We start from the raw sequence: 19,296 nt of genomic DNA, 5'->3' as shown, positions 1-19,296 counted from the left end.
CGGTGGTCGCGGGTGGGGGCGCGCCCACTCTCGGGATGTCCCGTCGCTGGCCGCTTGCGCCCCTTCAGGCCCGCGGAGCCCGGATGGAGACCCTTGGAGGGAACACCACTTTCCAGAAAGGCTTAGAAGTACTCGGTGCATCCATTGTACTGGGCTGTTTTCTTGGCTTGACCTCCAGGGCTGGGCGCCGTCCTTGGCCCGGGCCTCCACCGCCGTGCCCCGCCCGGACGCCAGGTCACAGGTGTGAAGCCAGTCCACCAAGCAGCTTGCAATCTGGAGGTCTCGGTGATTGTAGAGGAAGATGGCCGGGAACTCAGGCCCCACGGGGGCCTCTTTCATGTGCCGCGGTACTTCTTAGCTTGGAAGATGCGCGAGGGTCTGGTCCTTGGGCCATTTGTGTAAACATGGCTTGACAGTGCAGCCTAGCGCGTGGACGCACCAGGGCCCCGGCTGCTTTTTCAATATTGACCTAAGTACTCGTGACCCTTTTCCTACTTATTTCAGAAAGACTTGCTCAAGATTCTGGAAACAAGTGCAGCTGAAACACTGAAATTGCCTTAGTTGTTTAAACATGAGGAAAACTGAACTGTCTGTCCACGAACATAGTGCATCTGTCCATTTATTGCACCCACTGTGTATTTTGAAGGGAATAAAGTGATGAAAAGGCCTTGTGCATTACACTGCATTTTTTCTTGGCAATGGCATCTTTGTTATGTGTATCATTGGCTCTCCTGGCACGGGAGGAATTACTGAGTGCTCTCCAGGTTGCAAGGTAGTGCATTTGTTCTCCACGGTGCCTGTGCTGGAGCAACCCCTGCAGCATAGCTGCGCTGAGCAAATGCTGATGGAACCCTTCATCTTCTGAGAGTCACGGGGCAGGTAGTTATCTTGCCTTATTACAGAGTGGCAGCAAGCGACCCAAGAGAAGCTAATCTAGGTGGGCAGAGGTGAACAGGAGTCTTCCCTGGCACCCCGCACAGGGACTAACACCCCACAGAAGCCCATGGCAGGATAGCCCAGGAGCATGGGAGCAATGCAGAAGGGACTGTGGACCGTTTTCACCTGAAGGATGCCCTACCCAAGCCCTGTCTTGGGAAGGAACTGTGTTGGGGGAGCAGCTCTTGTTTCTCGGGGATGCGTTAACATATGGCATTGACCTAGCAAGACCCCAGCTGGCTGAGGGAGAGGCACAGAGCATAACTTCCATGTACACCTCTTAAGGTGCATAGGTGGTCTCAGCTCATTTCCATGAACCGGTGGCCCACGCCTGTAATCCTAGCTATTCAGGAAGCTGAGAATTAAAGATCAAGGCTCAAAGCCAGACCAGGCAGAGAAGTCATCTACACACACACACACTCACTTTGGTCCTAAGCACAGACTGCTCGCTGCATGCTTGTTTCCAGTTCAATTTCACCCCATTTATGAGAATCCAAACAAAATGCTTGGTATCACATTTTGCAAGCAAAACAATGCTGTGTGTGTGTGCACGTGTGCGCGCGCACATCATATCTCTGAGTGAGTCATGTTAGATCCTGGCAGGCCAGGCCACACACTGCCCCATTTAGCCTTCACTCCAGGGTGTCTAGGGCCTTTGTCCCAGCACCACGGCAGCTTTCCTGCAGGGATGGAGAATGGAGAGGTGCTCTTCTGCATCCCTCCCTCCATGCCCTCCTGTGCCTCACCGCCTGGAGGGAGCTTTCCCCTGTCCCCACATGTGAGCGTGGGGCAGTGGGACTAAAACCTGTTACATACCTAGGACTCTGTATTTTCTTTTTGCTGGTCCTGGGGCTTGAACTCTGGGCCGGGGCACTGTCCCTGAGCCTCTCTGTGCTCAAGGCTAGTGCTCTACCACTTTCGGCTTTTTCTGTGTATGTGGTACTGAGGAATCGAACCCAGGGCCTCATGCATGCAAGTCAAGCACTCTACCACTGAGCCACCTTCCCAGGCCTGGATTTTGTTTTCTTCCTGTCTTGCATTTTCAGTGTTTTGCACTAGGGTTGTTTATGGGGAGTGGTGAAGGAACGTGAGTAAGGAAGAACATGCCATGAACAGCTTTAAAAACACTGGTTCTCAGGCGTCCTCCCAGGGTTCCCCAAGAACAGGTCTACAGCCTGCCGGTGTGGAAGGAACTGCTCATGAAATTGTGGGAGCCACGTGGCATGGCTCTTCACACCTCCAGAGGCCTTCCCATCTCTTACCCAAGGCACCAGGGCTCCTGCCTTCTCCATTCTTCTCTCGATGCGCCAAGTCCTCTGCAGCGACCCCACCTGACTCCCCTCCACCCTTGGGAGCCTTGTGGCTAGGCTGTCTACACACCCTGGATGCTAGTCCATGCTGCCTCTGTTGCAGGACCCATTGCTCTTGCCCTGGGTTCTCTGAGATATGGGTTCCATATCTTCCTCCTTTGTTTATGATGCTAGGATATCCAGGGGAACCCTGGGCAGTGTGTGGACATTTCTGGGGTAACAAGCATCTGGGAGATGGCAGGAGGTGCCCCTCTTGTGTGAGGGAGCTGTGTATGGAAGAGCTGAAGCTCTGGCCTTGGCTGAGCCGACAAGAGTCTGGTCCTGTCACCATGATGATCGGCTTCTCAACCTTACCCATTAGGTTCTACCCCAGGTTCTCCTGGGGCCTGGCACCCCCCTGGTCTCATTCTCTTACACACCAGCCAAGATCTGGGACTTCCCTGGGCAGCCACAACCTGCAAGCTGATGCTGACACTGGGTGGCACGGAAGGAGGTAGAGGCAGATAGCCAGACCACAATAAGGCCAAGATCCTCAACAAGGGCAGGCAAGCTGGGCTTTAGAGGCAGCATGTGCATAGCCCCCAAGACAGGTGCACCGCATGCTGGGGTTGGGAGGCCCAGAGTGGGAGGAAGATGGGCTTCTCGAGTTGAGTGGGCTCCTGCACTGAAGGTATCTGTGGCTCCTCTTAGTTCCATGTGGAGGAAGTGCCCCCACCTCCCAGCTCATCTTCCAGCTGGACACAGTGCTTTGCTCATTCTGGTCCCCAGGGGAGGTCGGGCTGCTTACCTGGACAGGGCTAGTTCCCGAGAGGATATCCAGGGCCTAGTCATGGGGCTTTATTAGCCCTGGGGAGGGGTGCGGGGGAGCACTATGGGGCTGTACTGTCCTGTGCAGGTAAGAACACTTGGGGTTGGGGGAACACTATAGGGCTGTGCAGGGAGGAGCACTGCAGGGTGGGAGGAGCACTACGGGGCTGTACTGTCCTGTGCAGGAGTACTGCAGGGTGGGGAGCATTGCAGGGCCATCCTGTTCTGTGCAGGGAGGAGCACTGTGGGGTGGGGGGAGCACTGCAGGGCCATCCTGTTCTGTGTGTGGGAGGAGCACTGTGGGGTGAGAGGAGCACTACAGGGCCATCCTGTTCTGTGTGGGGGAGGAACACTGTGGGGTGAGGGGAGCACTACGGGGCCATCCTGTTCTGTGCAGGGAGGAGCACTGTGGGGTGGGGGGAGCACTGCAGGGCCATCCTGTTCTGTGCAGGGAGGAGCACTGTGGGGTGAGGGGAGCACTGCGGGGCCATCCTGTTCTGTGCAGGGAGGAGCACTGTGGGGTGGGGGGAGCACTGCGGGGCCATCCTGTTCTGTGCAGGGAGGAGCACTGTGGGGTGGGGGGAACACTGCGGGGCCATCCTGTTCTGTGCAGGGAGGAGCACTGTGGGGTGAGGGGAGCACTGCAGGGCCATCCTGTTCTGTGCAGGGAGGAGCACTGTGGGGTGGGGGGAGCACTGCAGGGCCATCCTGTTCTGTGTGGGGGAGGAGCACTGTGGGGTGAGGGGAGCACTACGGGGCCATCCTGTTCTGTGCAGGGAGGAGCACTGTGGGGTGGAGGGAGCACTGTGGGGCCATCCTGTCCTGTGTGGGAGAGGAATGCTGTGGGGGGCCGTGTTGTCCCATGTAGGGAGGAGCCCTGCAGGACTGACAGGGTGACACATACCCCACCTGCTCACAAGAGGCCGGCTCCATACTGCTTCCCATGCTCTGAACTTGCCAGAGGGAGGTGGCCACAGAAGGCCAGAGGCTCTGTGCTACCCTCTCTCGCGCTACCTGGGTGTTGGGAGTCAATGGCATTTCACTTCTTACCATGCACACCTCTGGGGTTCGGGTCAGCAAGCCCATGTGAGCTGTTAAGAAGCCCATGTCACCTACACGTGGCAGTTCAGAGCTCGCCATCTGTGGCACTGAGAGAGCTACCTGTGGGCTAGAGGGGTGGGAGGGCACTTCAGGACAGGCGTTGCTCAGCTGTGCTCGTGCATAAGCAAGCACCAGGACCTAGGGGTGGGTGGATGGGGCTGGAGGCTGAGCCTCAGGCCCTGTGGGCAGTGCACAGCCAGCCGGAGCCTATGGTTCTCAGATGACTGGAATGAGCAGCCTTTCCTGCTTCCCGGTTCACATCTGGCTCAGGATGGAGCAGATGAAGGTGGTGGAGCCAACTCCAAAGACTGCAGCCCTCAGAGAGGAAGGCGCGTGAGACCTACATCACTAACAGGCATGTTTTAGAGTGGAAGGGGGACTGGGGTTGCTTGGGTTTTTATTGGGGATGGCAGTGACAATGACTGCCTAGCAGCAGGAACACGAGCTTGAGCCAAGGCCAGCCAAGGCGGTAGGGTCGGCTCAGCCACCCAGTGGCCCTTCCCACACCCATGCCCAAGGCTTCAGTGTACGGGTCACAGGAGTCACAGAAATTCAAGAGCCAGGAACAGGGTCCACAGGTGAAGTGTGTGGTTCTCCCCGTCACTGGCCCTGTGTGTCAAGTGGGCCCAGCTCTCCTCTGTCCTGAAGGTCCTGGCACTGCCGGGTAGGAGGTCTCTAGCCACAGCTGCAGGGGAAGAAGTGAACATGTGGCATCTGAAGACTATACTCTCTTCCCAATGGGGCTTTTTACAAGAGGCACCTCACCTCTGTAAGTGAACCCCATGCCCACAAAGAGTGTCACTGCAGCCCAGAGTCCAGGCAACCAAGGAAGAAGCACGTCTGGGCTCAGAGGCTGCAGTCCTGAGGAGAATCGGGCAGGGGAAGGGGAACGTGGTTGGGAGGCAAGTCCTAAAAGCAGAGAGCGGATTGCTTACTTATGCAGAGCCTGTAGTTCAGGAGGAAGATCACACCCTGTGTAAACGCCATTTGTAACACTATACTCCAGCAAAGCACCAAAACAAGGGTCCTGGGGAAAACAGAAGTAGTGAAGGCCTTATGTCTACCAGTGCGCTGAGCACCTTGGCTCGGGTCATTTCTGGGTGACCTGGGCCTTCCCTCATTCCCTTCCTCCCTCAAGCAGAACAAAGCTTGGCATCCTGCAAACTCACCCTGACAAGCACGTGAGGGTTTCCCAAGACAATCAGCAAGGCTTTTGGTCTAGTGATTGCAACATTAAATCTTTTTGAGTTAGATAAGAAACCCAAAAAGTATCGATCATCTTCAAATCTGTCTTCATTTGATCGTACCTAAAACACAAACATGAGTAAAAAAAATTATACACACATACATGTAATTTTTTTTTTTGTCAGTTGTGGGGCTTGAACTCAGGGCATGGGCGCTATCCCTGAGCAATTTTACTCAAGGCTAGCGCTCTACTACTTTGAGCTACAATGCCGCTGCTGTCTTCTGGTGGTTTACTAGAGATAAGATTCTCTCAGACTTTCCTACCCAGGCTGGCTTTAAATGGCAATCCTTAGATCTCAGCCTCCTGGGCAACTAGGATTACAGGTGTGAGCCACCATTGCTCAGCCTAAAAAGTATGTATTTTAAGGACTTTTTAAAAAAAATGAAAGTAATTTGATGTATGAAACAAGTATTTAACATTTAAAAAGGTTACGTAGCCACACGACTTGTTTTTGGCCCAAAAGGCTGGCAGAGACAGAGTCACTGTCTGGGGACAAGGAGACACTCAAATGCAAGCCGTGATCCTTAGATCTCAGCCTCTTCAGTAGCTTGGATTGCAGGTGTGAACCACTGGTGTCCAGCAATGAAGTCAATTTAAAATAACAACTGGGGGCTGGGAAGGTGGCTCAGTGGTAGAGTGCTTGCCTTGCATGCATGAGGCCCTTATGCACCACATAATCAGAAAAGGCCAGAAATGGCACTGTGGCTCAAGTGGTAGAGCACTAGCCTTGAGGTGAAGAGCTGAGGGACAGCGCCCAGGACCAGAGTTCAGGCCCCATGATCAGGCAAAAACAAAAACAACAAACAACAAACCCCCCCTAGATCCAGGTGCAGGTGGCTCACGCCTGTAATACTAGCTACTCAGGAGGCTGAGATCTGAGGACTACGGTTCAAAGCCAGCCCCGGGCAGGAAAGTCTGTGAAACTCATCTCCAACAAACCACCAGAAAACTGGAAATGGTGCTATGGCTCAAGTGGTAGAGTACCAGCCTTGAGCTGAAGAGCTGAGGGACAATACCCAGGCCCAGAGTTCAAGCCCCATGACTGACTAAATAAATAAAAATAAAAACTGGAGTTTTGAGAGTTAAACCCCATTGGGTGGTGTTAGGTAGAGGCCACTGTGACTTGGGTTTCTTTCTGACATCTGCTGCAGTCTCTGCCCTTCAGCTGCTAATTCTGTCTCCTCTCCCCTACCACACACACATTTGCCTTTTTTCCGGATCCTTTTCCCTTTGTCTCCTGACTACTGAGAACTTTCCACAGTCACTTGGGCTACAAAAGTGTCTATCTTGTGTGTGGATTTTGTTTGTCAATGTGCCCACCCCACACAAATGGGTACATACAGTGGAAATGACGATGACTAAGTATTCTTGCCCTTGAAACTCCTCAACGGATCCAACCTTTATGTCCATCAAATCAACACTTCGCAGAAGAATTTTGATTTTCTCCACCTTTAAAGACAGGTTTAAGATAAAACTGTATGAATCATGTTTTTTTACCCACCATGGTATAAACCAAACACTAAACCAATTATTTTTCAATTCTGCAGCAAAATTTTTCACAGCTAGACAAAACTCAAATTCTGATTTGAGGCAAAGGAGAGGAGAGGGCTGGGCACTTATCAGAAGCACATGAAGCAGGCAATCAGGCACCGAGGTATGCTCCCGCTGCTGCACACAGGATGTGGATCTCTGTGGAATGGCACCTGAATCTGTGGCATCCTGGGCCTCTAACAGGCTGCTGTGGTCAGGGCTGTGGGCTTCAACGCACCCTGGCTCCCGAAGCAGGGCTGGGCATCTTAGGAGTAAGGGGACTGAGTGCCAGAGTACAACCAGGACTCAGCCCAGTGAAAAGCCATCAGCTGACACCATGAAGGGGAACTGCTCTTGAGGAATCCAAAACAGCTGGGCTGCTGCAAAGGGATACAGTCCAACTGTGTTTAAGTCTGTGGAGACCAAACGAGTTGTGATTCCAGACTTAAGCACATAGGCAGGAACAGGTCATGTTGGTATAGTCAGACCAATTTGGAGCCTTGGGCAGATTAGGTAACTCTTCAGTAAAACTTAACTCTCACAACCTGTGGATCAAAAACCCTGGTGGAAGTTACCCAGAAGGAGGAGACAGATGTGGGGGCAGGGGCGGGGCAATGCTGCAGGGCAGGCAGAGAAGCCACACACACCTGTCAGCAGCTCCAAAGCAGACAGGAGGGGTATCCAGAGAGGGGCCAAGCAGGGGGAACTGGATCACTATCCAGACCCAGTTGAGAACACAAGAGAGGAAGAAATTCACCTGTGAACATTCTGTAGTGAAACTATACATCAAGAATCAAAGGAAAATATAAAAAGCTATTACTTAAACATAAACAAAATTAGGCAGAGTGGGTTTCTTACCAAACACAAGCTAGAGGACTAAGGGGCAATACCCTATTTTGGCTGAGATGGGGTTCTTTGCAGACTTTTTGCCCAGGCTGGCTTTGAACCGCTATCCTCTCCATCTCCACCTCCTGAGTAGCTAGGATTACAGTGTGTGCCACCATGCCATTCTGTCTTGTCTTTCTGGGGCAGGGTCATGCTAGGTAGCCTGAGATGGCCTTGAACTCATGATCCTTCAACCTCAGCCTCCCAAGTCCTAGGATTACAGGTATGCACCACCACACTGGGTAAGAGGCAACGATTTTAAGCACTGGGAAAACACCTGAATGGAATTCAAGAGTGAAGCAGCAGAATAAAAGTATTTTTTTTTTTTTGGGGTCTGGTCGTGGGGCCTGAACTCTGGGCCTGGGCGCTGTCCCTCAGCTCTTCAGCTCAAGGCTAGTGCTCTACCACTTGAGCCACAGCGCCACTTCCGGCTTTTTTCTGTTTGCTTATGTGGTGCTGAGAAATCGAACCCAGGGCCTTGAGCATGCAAGGCAAGCGCTCTACCGCTGAGCCACCTTCCCAGCCCAATAAAAGTATTTTTATACAAGTTCTAAGATAATCTCTCACTCATAGATTATAGCTGAAATAAATACTAACAAATGAAATCTCAGAATTAAATCCCCTCACATAGGCAAAAGTCAGTAAAAATAGAAGACAAAACAACCTCCCCATCAAATGCAGTTAAGATAGTCTAATAAACATTGCCAGAGGATATTGCATATTTTTTTAGAAAAAAAGATTGAATTCTTAAAATGTTACCAAAGAAGAAAATATGTATTTTTGAGAAAAAGGTGGAATTCCTAAAATTCAATTAATAAGGAACTCAAGCTTGACAAAAAATGTACTCAGTACCTTACTCATGTACCTGTAACCCTATCTTTACAATAAAATAAAATTTCAAAAAAAGAAGGAACTCAACAGCTAAGAATCACCATGACAAGGGTTGAAAACCTCTACACATATGTTAATATGTCACAAAGCTCAGCACCTAGTCCTGTGTGGACCTGACAGAAAAGAGCCACGAGGCCTACTTCACAGAAGGAGAGCACCTCCCGGGGCTCAGTGGACAACCAGGAGAAAGGGTGAGCTGCTCACCAAATGCTGATGGGGCAGGCAACTGATTGCTCAGGAAAAAGATAAAATTCAGTTCCCATCTCATCCCATATTAAAAAATAAATGCCAATGGATCAAAGATCCACAAGGTATAGTAGCATATATCTGTAGTTCCAGCATTCAGAGGCTGAGGCAAGAGGATCACTTGAGCCCCAGAGTTTCAGGCTAGCTTGGGCAGCAAAGTAAGAACCTTTTAAAAGAAAAAAGACAGATTTTCAATGTGTGCTTTGTGATCTCAAGTTCAGAAAAAATTTCTTAGATTAAAAACAGAGACCACTGAGACTGGTGGCTCACACCTGTCATCTTAGCTACTTAGGAGCTGAGATCTGAGGATCGAGGTGTTAAGGTCAGCCTAGGAAGAAAAGTCTGTAAGACTCCTATCTACAATTCAGCACCCAAAAAGCCATAAGTGGAGTTATGGTTCATGTGGTAGAGTGCTATCCTTGAGCAAAACAAAACAAAACAAAAAAACCTCAGGGAGAGTGGCTAGGCCCTGACTTCAAGCCCCAGAACTAGCACCACAAACTAAACAGAAAACAAAAAACAAACACGAAACAAAACAAACTAGACCACAGCCATAAAGGAAATGATTTACAACAGTTCCTGAAATGATGTCCAATTGAGTAACTGCGTGGAGTGCTGTGGTAAGAATGTGAACAGTCTGGTTGGATAACGCACTTTGGATCTAGACAATCTCTCAGGCAATAACACAACAAAGTACAAGACTCGTACACACATGAGACACACGAGACCCCTTACCCTACGGAGTGGCTGCTGGCCTCAGCAGCTCAGCAGCTCTGTGGCCATGTGGGCAGTCTGCTCTGCCTGTGGGCTCCACATGCACGGACTGAACAAGCCATGGGTGAAGATGCACCCAGGCACACAGTGGCTGTGTTTGAACAGCATTCAAACATTATCGTCAAGATTCCCTAACTAATATGTATTAACAATTTATACAGCACCGGCATTATGTTAAGTATACAAGAAACCTAGAGATTTAAAGCATAGAGAAAGATGTGCAGAGATTATGTACAAATATACCATTTTAAGGATCAGGAAGATCTATAGATTTTAATATCCGTGAATTTTGGAGCCAGTCCTCTGTGGATACCAAACATCAATCGCACTGTGTTGCTAAACCGTAGTGTTTACAAAACAAAACAAAACCCTGGGGGCATGGCTCAAGGCTCAAGTGGTAGACAGCTCACCTAGCACGTCTTGGGTACTATCCCCAGTACCAACAAACAAAACAAAAACTCAAAAAAATCCAATAGGTTTATTGGGATATAAGTCCATCATAAATCAAAAAGTATTTTTCTGACAAATGACAAAGGTTACAGTTGAGATGATATCCCCAACACAACACCAAGAACCTGAGACTGAGAATATATCTTAGAAGATGAGAAACTGCTGAGAAAAACACATACTCAAGATCAACTTAAGCTATTCAGGAGACTGAGGTTTGAGGATCATGGTTTGAAGCCAGCCTGAAAAGTCCATGAGACTATTTCCAACAAATCATGAAAGAAGGCAGGCAGGAGGGCGGGTGGGCAGGCCAGGAGTGTAGTTGAGGCTCAAGTGGGAGAATGCTAGCTTTGAGCATTCTCTGGGGACAGCACCCAGGCTTTGAGTTCAAGCCTGGCAGACACACACAAAATATGAATAGACATAAACAAGTGAAAACCTCTCCCATGACTGAGATCTCAAGGGAAATACCCAACAACCATGTATGGGAGTGAGGGCACCCAGCTGCAGGGATCTGGTCAGGAACACCTCACATCACAGTCACCCAGCAACTCCAATTTAAAAAGCCTCTTGTGTAATTGGGTGCTGGTGGCTCACGCCTATAATCCAAGCTACTCAGGAGGCTAAGATCTGAGGATCACAGTTCAAAGCCAGTCTGGGCAAGCAAAGTCCAGGAGACTCTTATCTCCAATAAATCACTCAGAAAACCGGAAGTGGCACTGTAGTTCAAGTGGTAGAGTGCTAGCCTTGAGCTGAAGAGCTGAGGGACAGTGCCCAGGCCCAGAGTTCAAACCCCACGACCAATCAAAAAAAAAAAAGCCTCTCATATCCCGTGCATGTCCCTGTCTATGCCTACTAGCCTGAGAAAGGGTCTGAGTGATGAGAATAAAGGGCACAAGAGATAAGAATAAACCTGCTAGGAGAGCATGTCCTTGCTGCACACCTGAGCCCCAGCAGAGGCTGAGGTTCTCATAAGTAATGCTGACCTGCAAACCACGCCAGAGAGTCACTTGCCCTAGGCTGCAATGGCAGAGCATCCGAATGTGACAGCAGACAGTGAGGACCAATGGGACCTCCGCATCTGACCACACCATTGCCATGGGCTGTTCTGAAAGTTATGTGACAGAGCACTTGATCAGGTGTAATCAGACGAGGAGCAGGAACAGAGCTGTGGGGATCAGAGAAGGGAGGGAAGGAGAACAACTCAAGAGCTGCACTGGACCTGAGGCTGGAGGCTGGGGAAGGTTCTACTGTAGCAGTTCTTTATCAGTGGGACTGCCTGCGTGTCTGCCTGTACCTCTGGCCATCTCTGCTGAGGCTGCTGGATGCTCTCACCACACAAGTGACTCACTGTGTAAGGAGAGCAGAGGACCCCATGTGCTAGTTTCTGGCCAAGCATGGAATGACAAAGGTGGCACTGCAGAGTCCTGGCCGGCCCCAAGCAGGGTCAGTTGAATGGACAGACCCTGGGCCAGACCCACATGGCACAAGCTGTTTGCCCCTGAAGGGTTTCAGGTCAAAACAAGATCTGGGCAAGGCAGTGAGTTTCAATGAGTAAAAAGACAGGTAAAAAAGGTCACTCCCCACGCCGCCCTGCCAGGCAGCTTCCAGGGCAGCTGTACAGCTAGAAAAACCCGACGAAGACTTTTCTGCACTCTGGAAATAAAGACACACATTGAAGAAGTGTTGACAATTGAACTTCTCAACTTTGGGTGAGAACAAGAATCTGTGATGCTTGGGTCTGGGTGCAGGTGGTCCAGAGCCATGGACCAGCCCTCAGAGGGAGGCAGGTGCCAAGGGCTGAGAAGCCTACTACCTGAGTAGTTAGGAGGAGAGGCTGTGTCCATGACTGGGAAGACAGAAAAGGCTAGGTGTGAAGCAGGCATGAAGGAAAACTTAACACAGCCTAGAAGCTGTGAGTGACAGCACCTGCAGAGTACTGGCCACTGCCCACTGCTGGTCAGTCATAAAGAGGGCCATCACCCCTCCTGGAAACCAAGCTTAGAAATAATAAAAATAACACTCAGTAAGAACATAAAAGCTGCCACACAACAGAGAGATAAATGTCACAGACTAAGCTCAGGCAGTGATGTCAAGCAAGAATAGGTGATTATCTTCAAGGGAGAATAAAAATCCCAAACTGCTATATCATAAAATTCCTAGTTTTCAACAAAAACTTAAATGATACATACAAGGAAAATGAAAAATGTGGGCCATACTGGAGAAGACAAGCATCAAAGGAGCTGTGAGTGCTGAATTCCAAGTACTAGACGTAGCAAAGACATCAGGGGTGCATTACCAGTATGTCCAGAGAAACAGAGGATGTTTTATTGAAAACCTTATGGCAACTATCACAACAAATTTGTTCAAGTAAGGATAGAAATGGTAACCAAAGCTGGGTGCCAGTGGCTCACACCTGTAATCTTAGTTACTCAGGAGGCTGAGATCTGGGTATAAAAGGTCAAAGCCAGTCCAGGCAGGAAAGTCTGAGAGCTTCTTATCTCTTAATTAACCATCAAAAAAGCTAGAAGTTGAGCTATGACTCTACTTCCAATGGTAGCCTTAAGCAAAAGCCAAGGGACAGCATCTAGGCCCTGAGTTCAAGCCCTAGGGCCAGTGTACATACATGTACACACACCCGAGTGTTCTTGTGAGTTCATGCACACACACGTGCACACGCACACACACACACACACACACACACACACACACATATGAGCTGACAGCATATTCCAGATGCCAGGACAAATAAAAGTGTAAACTTCAGACTAGCAACAAATATCAAAGCTAAAGAACCAAAGACTGGAGAAAGTGAACAGATACAAAGACTCTTGAAACAACATCAAACAAAGCCAGTGTGGAAAAAGTCTCAGAGGAGAGCAAAGAAGGGCAGAAAAAAAAATGTGAAGAAATACTGGTCCAAATTGCGTATATCTAATGAAAAACAATATGCAGATGTAAGAAGCTTCATATTCCCCAAGCAAGATAAATTCCAAGAGAGCTATGGTACAGAAAACAGCTGAAATCCAAAGACAAATGCTGAGAGCAATAGCAGGTCTGATGGAAGATAGTAACCTAGTCTGCAGAGGGGTTCTCACTTGTTCATGAAGACACTGAGCAGAGGCCCCAAGTCCTGCAGCCACAGAGCCACCTTTTAAAAATGAAGTCAACAAAGACTGGGAGAAATGTTGGCTAGTATAACTGACTCAAAAAACACTGAAGGAAGAGCCTGTAATGTGAAAGAGCACAGGCCAAGGACCAATTTCTTTACTCATTTCCTACCAGTAGGGCTTAAAGAGAGACAGAGACAGAAACAGAGAGAGAGGCGGGGGGGAGAGAAGAGAGAGGAGAGGAGAAAGGAGAGAGATGGGAGATAGGGGAGAGAAGGAGAAGGGAGAGAAAGAGAGGAGAGAGAAGAGAGAATCAAGTGAGAAGATAGCTAGAAAAGGGAAAATATGAAAAAATTGAGTAGTAGTCAGAAGCACACAAATGTCTGGCCTCAGACAATCTAGCTGGACATGCGGGATATCCAAGTTGGTAACACTGCTGCTCATACTAGAAGGTGACACATATCCCCAAGGCCATGGCCATGGTCCCAAACCTAGCAAAGAGAGATGGCACAAACGCCGACTAGCTGAGGCTTCTCTGACAGGATGTCCCCATCTCTGAGCCCTTGTAGTCTCCCCTCTGGCACCAGAAGCACTGAGAACTCACCTTCCCCTCACAGGGACCTGTCTCCAGGAAGAAAACACTGTCTCTGAAGTGCCAGCTCTGGGTGACTTGCAGCATCTCACCATTACCTCTGTGAACACCATACCTCCTCTTTGTCCTGTGTCCTGGAGTATCTTCCCCATGTTGGTGGATGGTATACCACAGGGACAAGTGCTGAACAGCTGAAACTCAACATGCCTGTCATGGAGGTTGCTACCAATCCCAGCTCGGGTCTAGGGAAGTTTGTGACTGTCACAATTTGGGAACCTTATTAAGCCAGGAATGCTACTTTCCTGTAATTATATAGAAAGGTCACATGGACTAAGAATGCACCCTTCAAGAATGCCAATAGCACCCTTTGAGAAATACTGGTTGATAGCTAGGGCTGACATCCTTTTTTATTTCTGGTTAGTCATGGGGCTTGAACTCTGGGCCTGGGGACTGTCCCTCAGCTCTTCAGCTCAAGATGAGTGCTCTACCACTTGAGTCACAGAGCCACTTCCAGTTTTCTGGGGTTAACTGGAGATAAGAGTTCCATGGACTTTCCTTGTCCAGGCTGGCTTTGAACCGCGATCCTCAGATCTCAGCCTCCTGAGTAGCTAGAATCACAGGCTTAAGCCACAAGTGCTGGCTTTTTTTTTTTTAAATAAAGGGCCAAATATCAAGGTCCCTATGTAAATACTTACAATGTAACTACTTATCAATTGAAAGCGGACTCTACTCTGGCTATAGAAGGCAGAAGGGCTGGCTTGAAGCAGCCCTTCACTCCAGTTGGTTGAACTCTTATCTAAAGCATAGGGCTCTTCTGTGAAAACCTGCTGTTGAAAATGAGCCTATACACTAGAAAACCGTAAGTGGCGCTGTGGCTCAAGTGGTAGAGCACTCGCCTTGAGCTGAAGAGCTCAGGGACAGCGCCCAGGCCCAGAGTTCAAGCTCCACAGCCGACAACAACAAAAAACAAACAAAATCAAAATGAGCCTACGACCAACTGCCCTTCACAGAGCCCACAACAACCAGGGAGCAAGAGCCACAGAGATCACAAAGAGCAAAGCCGAGTCTTAGGAGCACACCTGCTTCCGGTAGGGCGTGATGACACCGATGTCCCTGGTAGAAACTTGGCTGGAGACACTTCGAACCAGGAGGCAGCAGTAGCGCATGACCTGGACGGCCTCGGCTGGGCTGAACCACGATGGACTCCTCCCCTCACGAGCCTCGTTGCCCTGAGTTCATAAGAAGCGAAAACTTCATTTGTCCAAAAATGCTTACCCAGGGCCCACGCTCAAGGAACAGGAAATACATAATAAATAGGGGGAAAATCCCTATTGTCACACAGAACTTAAATCTAGCAGGTCGTTATAACTAAATAATTAGGAAATGAGAATATATGAAATGCCAGAAAGGTGAAGGACTAGTTGGATCAATCTGTCACTGGGGGACTGGTGGCAGATGTGGAAGGTCCGCAATCATCTTTACGGTAAAGAGCAGCCCATGCTGGACACAGGGAAGGCCGGCTCACAGCCTGCTTGACAAAATGGAAGGTCTCTGTGGCCAAAGGCCAGAGAGGTGCTCAGGGACAGACAGCACGGCCCGACAGGAAGCCCGCTTGTCTGGAGCCAGCATCTAGAGCCCTGGCCACAAGCCAGCCGTTCAGCACTAAGTTGCTCACACTCCTCATTCCAACAGCAGGTTCTTTTTTCAGTGAAATCCTTGGAGCTGTGGCTAAAGTGGTAGAGCACTAGCCTCGATCAAAAAAGCTCAGGGCCTCAACCCCTGAACTCAAGCACCAGGACAGACCTGGTGTATGCTCATACTCACATGGATGGTGAACAGTCTCTGTGACCTTCATCATGGGTGACCTCCAGGGAACTATCTGCTTGACCTAGGCGCCCCCTCCCCCCAGTTAAGACTGCCTATGGAAAACCCAGATAACATTCTGGACCCAACATAGGCACTGGCCTATGGTCCTCTACCCTCAGCTGCACGATCTCTCTTGGCCTCCAGGTGTGCCTGGTACTCTCCCCAGGCCAGTGAGTGAAAAAAAATCTTTATCTGTTCTGTGTCCTGATCACTGAGGGCTGCTCTCCATCTTACCACCCTACATTAAAACATCAACATTACTTTGTATGGTGGCCCACACCTGTAATCCCAGACACTCAGGAGGTAGAGCTAGGATAATGGTCCAGAGCAAGCGCAAGGCTCCAAATTCAGTCTTTGAAACATTTGTATGTTTGAGTTCTGTTCTACCACCTACGTGTGTTTTTTATACTTTACACTATTTTTTTGTTTTTGTGCCTTCACTGGAATATGAACTCAAGGCCTGAGTGCTGTCCCTGAACTATTTTTAGCTCAAGGCTACCACTCAGCACTTCAAGCCATAGCTCCACTTTCTGGTTTTTAGGGGTGGTTGATTATTTAGATAAGAGTCTCACAGATTTTTCTACCCAGGCTGGCTTTGATGAACCATGCTCTTCAGTTCTCAGCTTCCTGAGGATTACAGGCATGAACCATGGGCACCTGGTTTCCAATGTATATTTTTGGCTCCCTTGTCAAATATCAGATGACTACAAATATACAAGGAGCTCCAGAAATTACCCCCCTCCAAAACTAATAAATTAATCAATAAATGGGCAAAGGAGCTAAAGAGAGACTTCTCAGAAGAAAAATGACAAACACATGAGGAAACGCCCAATATCCCTGGCAATAAGGGAAATGCAAATCAAAACATCACTGAGATTTCATCTCACACCCGTTAGATCAGCCAACACCAAGAATTCAAACAACAACAAATGCTGGCAGGGATTTGGGGAAGAAGAAACACTATTGCACTGTTGGTGGGAATGTAAACTAGTACAGATGGCAGTTTGGAGGTTCCTCAAAAAATTAAACATAGAATTTCCTTATGACCCAGCCATACCAATCTTGGGCATTACACAGATCATTACAAGTCAGGATATGATAAAGACACTTGCACATCTATGTTTATTGCTGCCCTATTCATAATAGCCAAACTATGGAAACAGCCCACATGCCCCATAATAGGTAAGTGGATCAATAAAATGTGGTACCTATACACAATGGAATTTTACTCATCCATTAGAAAGAATATTATGTCATTTGCAGGGAAAGAGATGGACCTTGAACAAATCACATTAAGTGAGGTAAGCCAAACTCAAGAGAGACAAACGGTGCATGGTTCTCTCATATGAGGGAGCAAGATCTAAAATGTAACTGGACATGAAAACTTACATGGAGCTCTAGGTATTCACACACAGCCATGGGAGGAACCCAAAGGTATAACTCCTCTGAACACATAAAATACTATTTTATAAGAACAAATTTCAAGAAATGCAAACATGTATTTTTTGTTGTTATTATTAGTGTTTTTGTTCTCTTTTTAGAGGTATGGAAGGAGCACAGAAATGGAGGGCATATAAAAAAATGAGTCAATATAAAAATGAAACTTGTGGGCAGAGACAGGAGGGGAAAACTGGAAGAAAGTGAAGGAAGGAAAGACACTGTCCACAAAGAACTGTACCTAACTCACAGAATTGTAACCTCACTCTACAACTCCTTAATAATAAAATGTTAAAAATGAAGCCAACCTTGGCTATGACTCATGAAGTTCATTTCTAGACATTGTACAGGAACCCCTCCCTTTACAACTTCTGACTTGTCAGGGCTGGGAAGGTGGCTCAGTGGTAGAGAGCTCGCCTCGCATGCATGAGGCCCTGGGTTCGATTCCTCAGTACCACTTAAACAGAAAAAGCCAGAAGTGGTGCTGTGGCTCAAGTGGTAGAGCGCTAGCCTTGAGCTGAAGAGCTGAGGGATAGCTCCCAGGCCCAGAGTTCAGGCCCCATGACCAGCAAAAACAAACAAACAAACTTCTGACTTGTTTTCTCTGATACACAGGAGGCTTCTAAAAAAGCGTGAGGTGATCCAGACAGCACCCTGGAAGTGGACGGAGACAGGGCAGAGCACAGGAGCCAAGTGAGCGCTGGCCACTAGTGAGGGACCTAGCCTAAGAACACGGGGCCCATTCAGAGGGTGGGCATACAACGCCACTCCACTCCTTTTCTCCACAAAAGACAGAGAGAGGACGTGAGGCCTGGAGCATGCTGGGTGAAGCTGTCACCCAGGCCCCTGCCCAGCAAGGCCAGATTGTTGTGAGAAGGGGCTCCTTGACTCCAGCTTTTCCTTGTCTGGGTGCAGCTCTAATTCTGAAAAATCTGAACACCATTCTTTTGGGAGGTGAGGTAAAAACCTGATTTTTTGTTTTGTCAACCAAGTTCCTAATATAAGCTATTTATTTTAATGAAAGCTTACTTTAAAAAAGCTACTAAGCATCTAGTCTCCTCTATCTCTGAGGCCTTGTTGCTCTGTCCTGTGGAGCTGGGCTCAGGTCTGTGGCTGGGGACACCTCATTTCCTACAGGTTCTCTTGGTCGTGTGGGGTGGGCCAGGTACTATGTGGTTGGTTGGCTCCCAATGGTCCAGCCTGACTTCTTCCCAACCTCTCATTGCTCTCTGACATTCCATCACTCAAGGATCTCAGTCAGCGTGCATCTCTTTGTAGAACCCAACAGTCATCTGAGCACTTGTCAAAGGACACTGCCCGGCAGAGTCTACTCCTGAGGCTCTTCTGTGTTGAGGGGAACAAACAGCAGCAGCCCCTTCTTACTTTCTTTCACTCCTGGTGACCAGCCCCTGTCTGCCCCCTTGCAGACCTGGGATGGTTACTGGTATACTGATGTAGTTCAGCAACACATACAGGGGACACATAGCAACACCAGGCATAACAAAGCGTGATCACTTTGGGGGGGTGAAGCTGCTCAGCTGGAATAATACCCTCCCACCCTATTCTCACAGGACATGGCAGGTGCTTCATCAAGGTCAAGGCAGACTTACCCTCACCCCATGGAATATGAGAGGAAACCCTTTCTTAGGCAGCTTCTCCCAGCCCAACAGAGAGGTCACTACTTTGGGGTCTGCACAGACTTCAAGCTCCCTGTGATAGAACAGGCGGGAAGGTAGTGCCAGCAGGGCTGAGTGGGACCTGTAGTTCTTCACCAGCTTTGTGACCTGCAAGAAAAGAACAGGTCAGGTCACAAGAGTCAGCCCCCACATAGTTACTGTTGAAGGGAAGGGAGTTCCGTATGGAACCTGAGGCCACTTCCACATCTATTTCATGGGGAACAACTCCTCTTCTGCTGGTTCTCTCCCCTAGCCTGAAAACGCCTCCAAGGCAAGCTCTTCAGATGACTGTGGACTCCAAGGTCCATTTTCAACAGAAAAGTGAATGTCAGGAAAAACTTTCTTTTGCTTCTCTCCTGAGTCATCTGACTGAGTCTCTTGGAGAACAGTTATCTCGGTACACTCCTTGTGTGCCGCAGGCTTTGTGCAGGTCACATGGCCC

At 49.0% G+C, this 19,296-nt stretch overlaps 1 protein-coding gene across 1 annotated transcript in view; it reads right to left on the bottom strand.

The window, feature by feature from the left end:
• Positions 1–5,078: 5,078 nt before the first annotated feature.
• The window catches only part of Mov10l1 (Mov10 RISC complex RNA helicase like 1), a 71,887-nt gene continuing 57,669 nt past the window's right edge, over positions 5,079–19,296 (bottom strand). Inside the window, exons 21-25 of the mRNA XM_013025725.1 lie at positions 18,789–18,962; positions 14,955–15,104; positions 6,742–6,849; positions 5,324–5,461; positions 5,079–5,181 (exon numbers count right to left, since the gene is read on the bottom strand). Of these exons, the coding sequence (XP_012881179.1) occupies positions 5,086–5,181; positions 5,324–5,461; positions 6,742–6,849; positions 14,955–15,104; positions 18,789–18,962 (666 nt within the window). The 3' untranslated portion in view covers positions 5,079–5,085. The remainder of the gene's footprint in view (positions 5,182–5,323; positions 5,462–6,741; positions 6,850–14,954; positions 15,105–18,788; positions 18,963–19,296) is intronic.

The sequence above is a fragment of the Dipodomys ordii genome, unplaced genomic scaffold (assembly GCF_000151885.1).
Source record: "Dipodomys ordii isolate 6190 unplaced genomic scaffold, Dord_2.0 Scaffold87, whole genome shotgun sequence".
NCBI classification, from domain to species: domain Eukaryota; kingdom Metazoa; phylum Chordata; class Mammalia; order Rodentia; family Heteromyidae; genus Dipodomys; species Dipodomys ordii.
The sequence above is the reverse complement of the archived record's forward strand: the minus strand, read 5'-3'. Positions and strand labels throughout refer to the sequence as shown.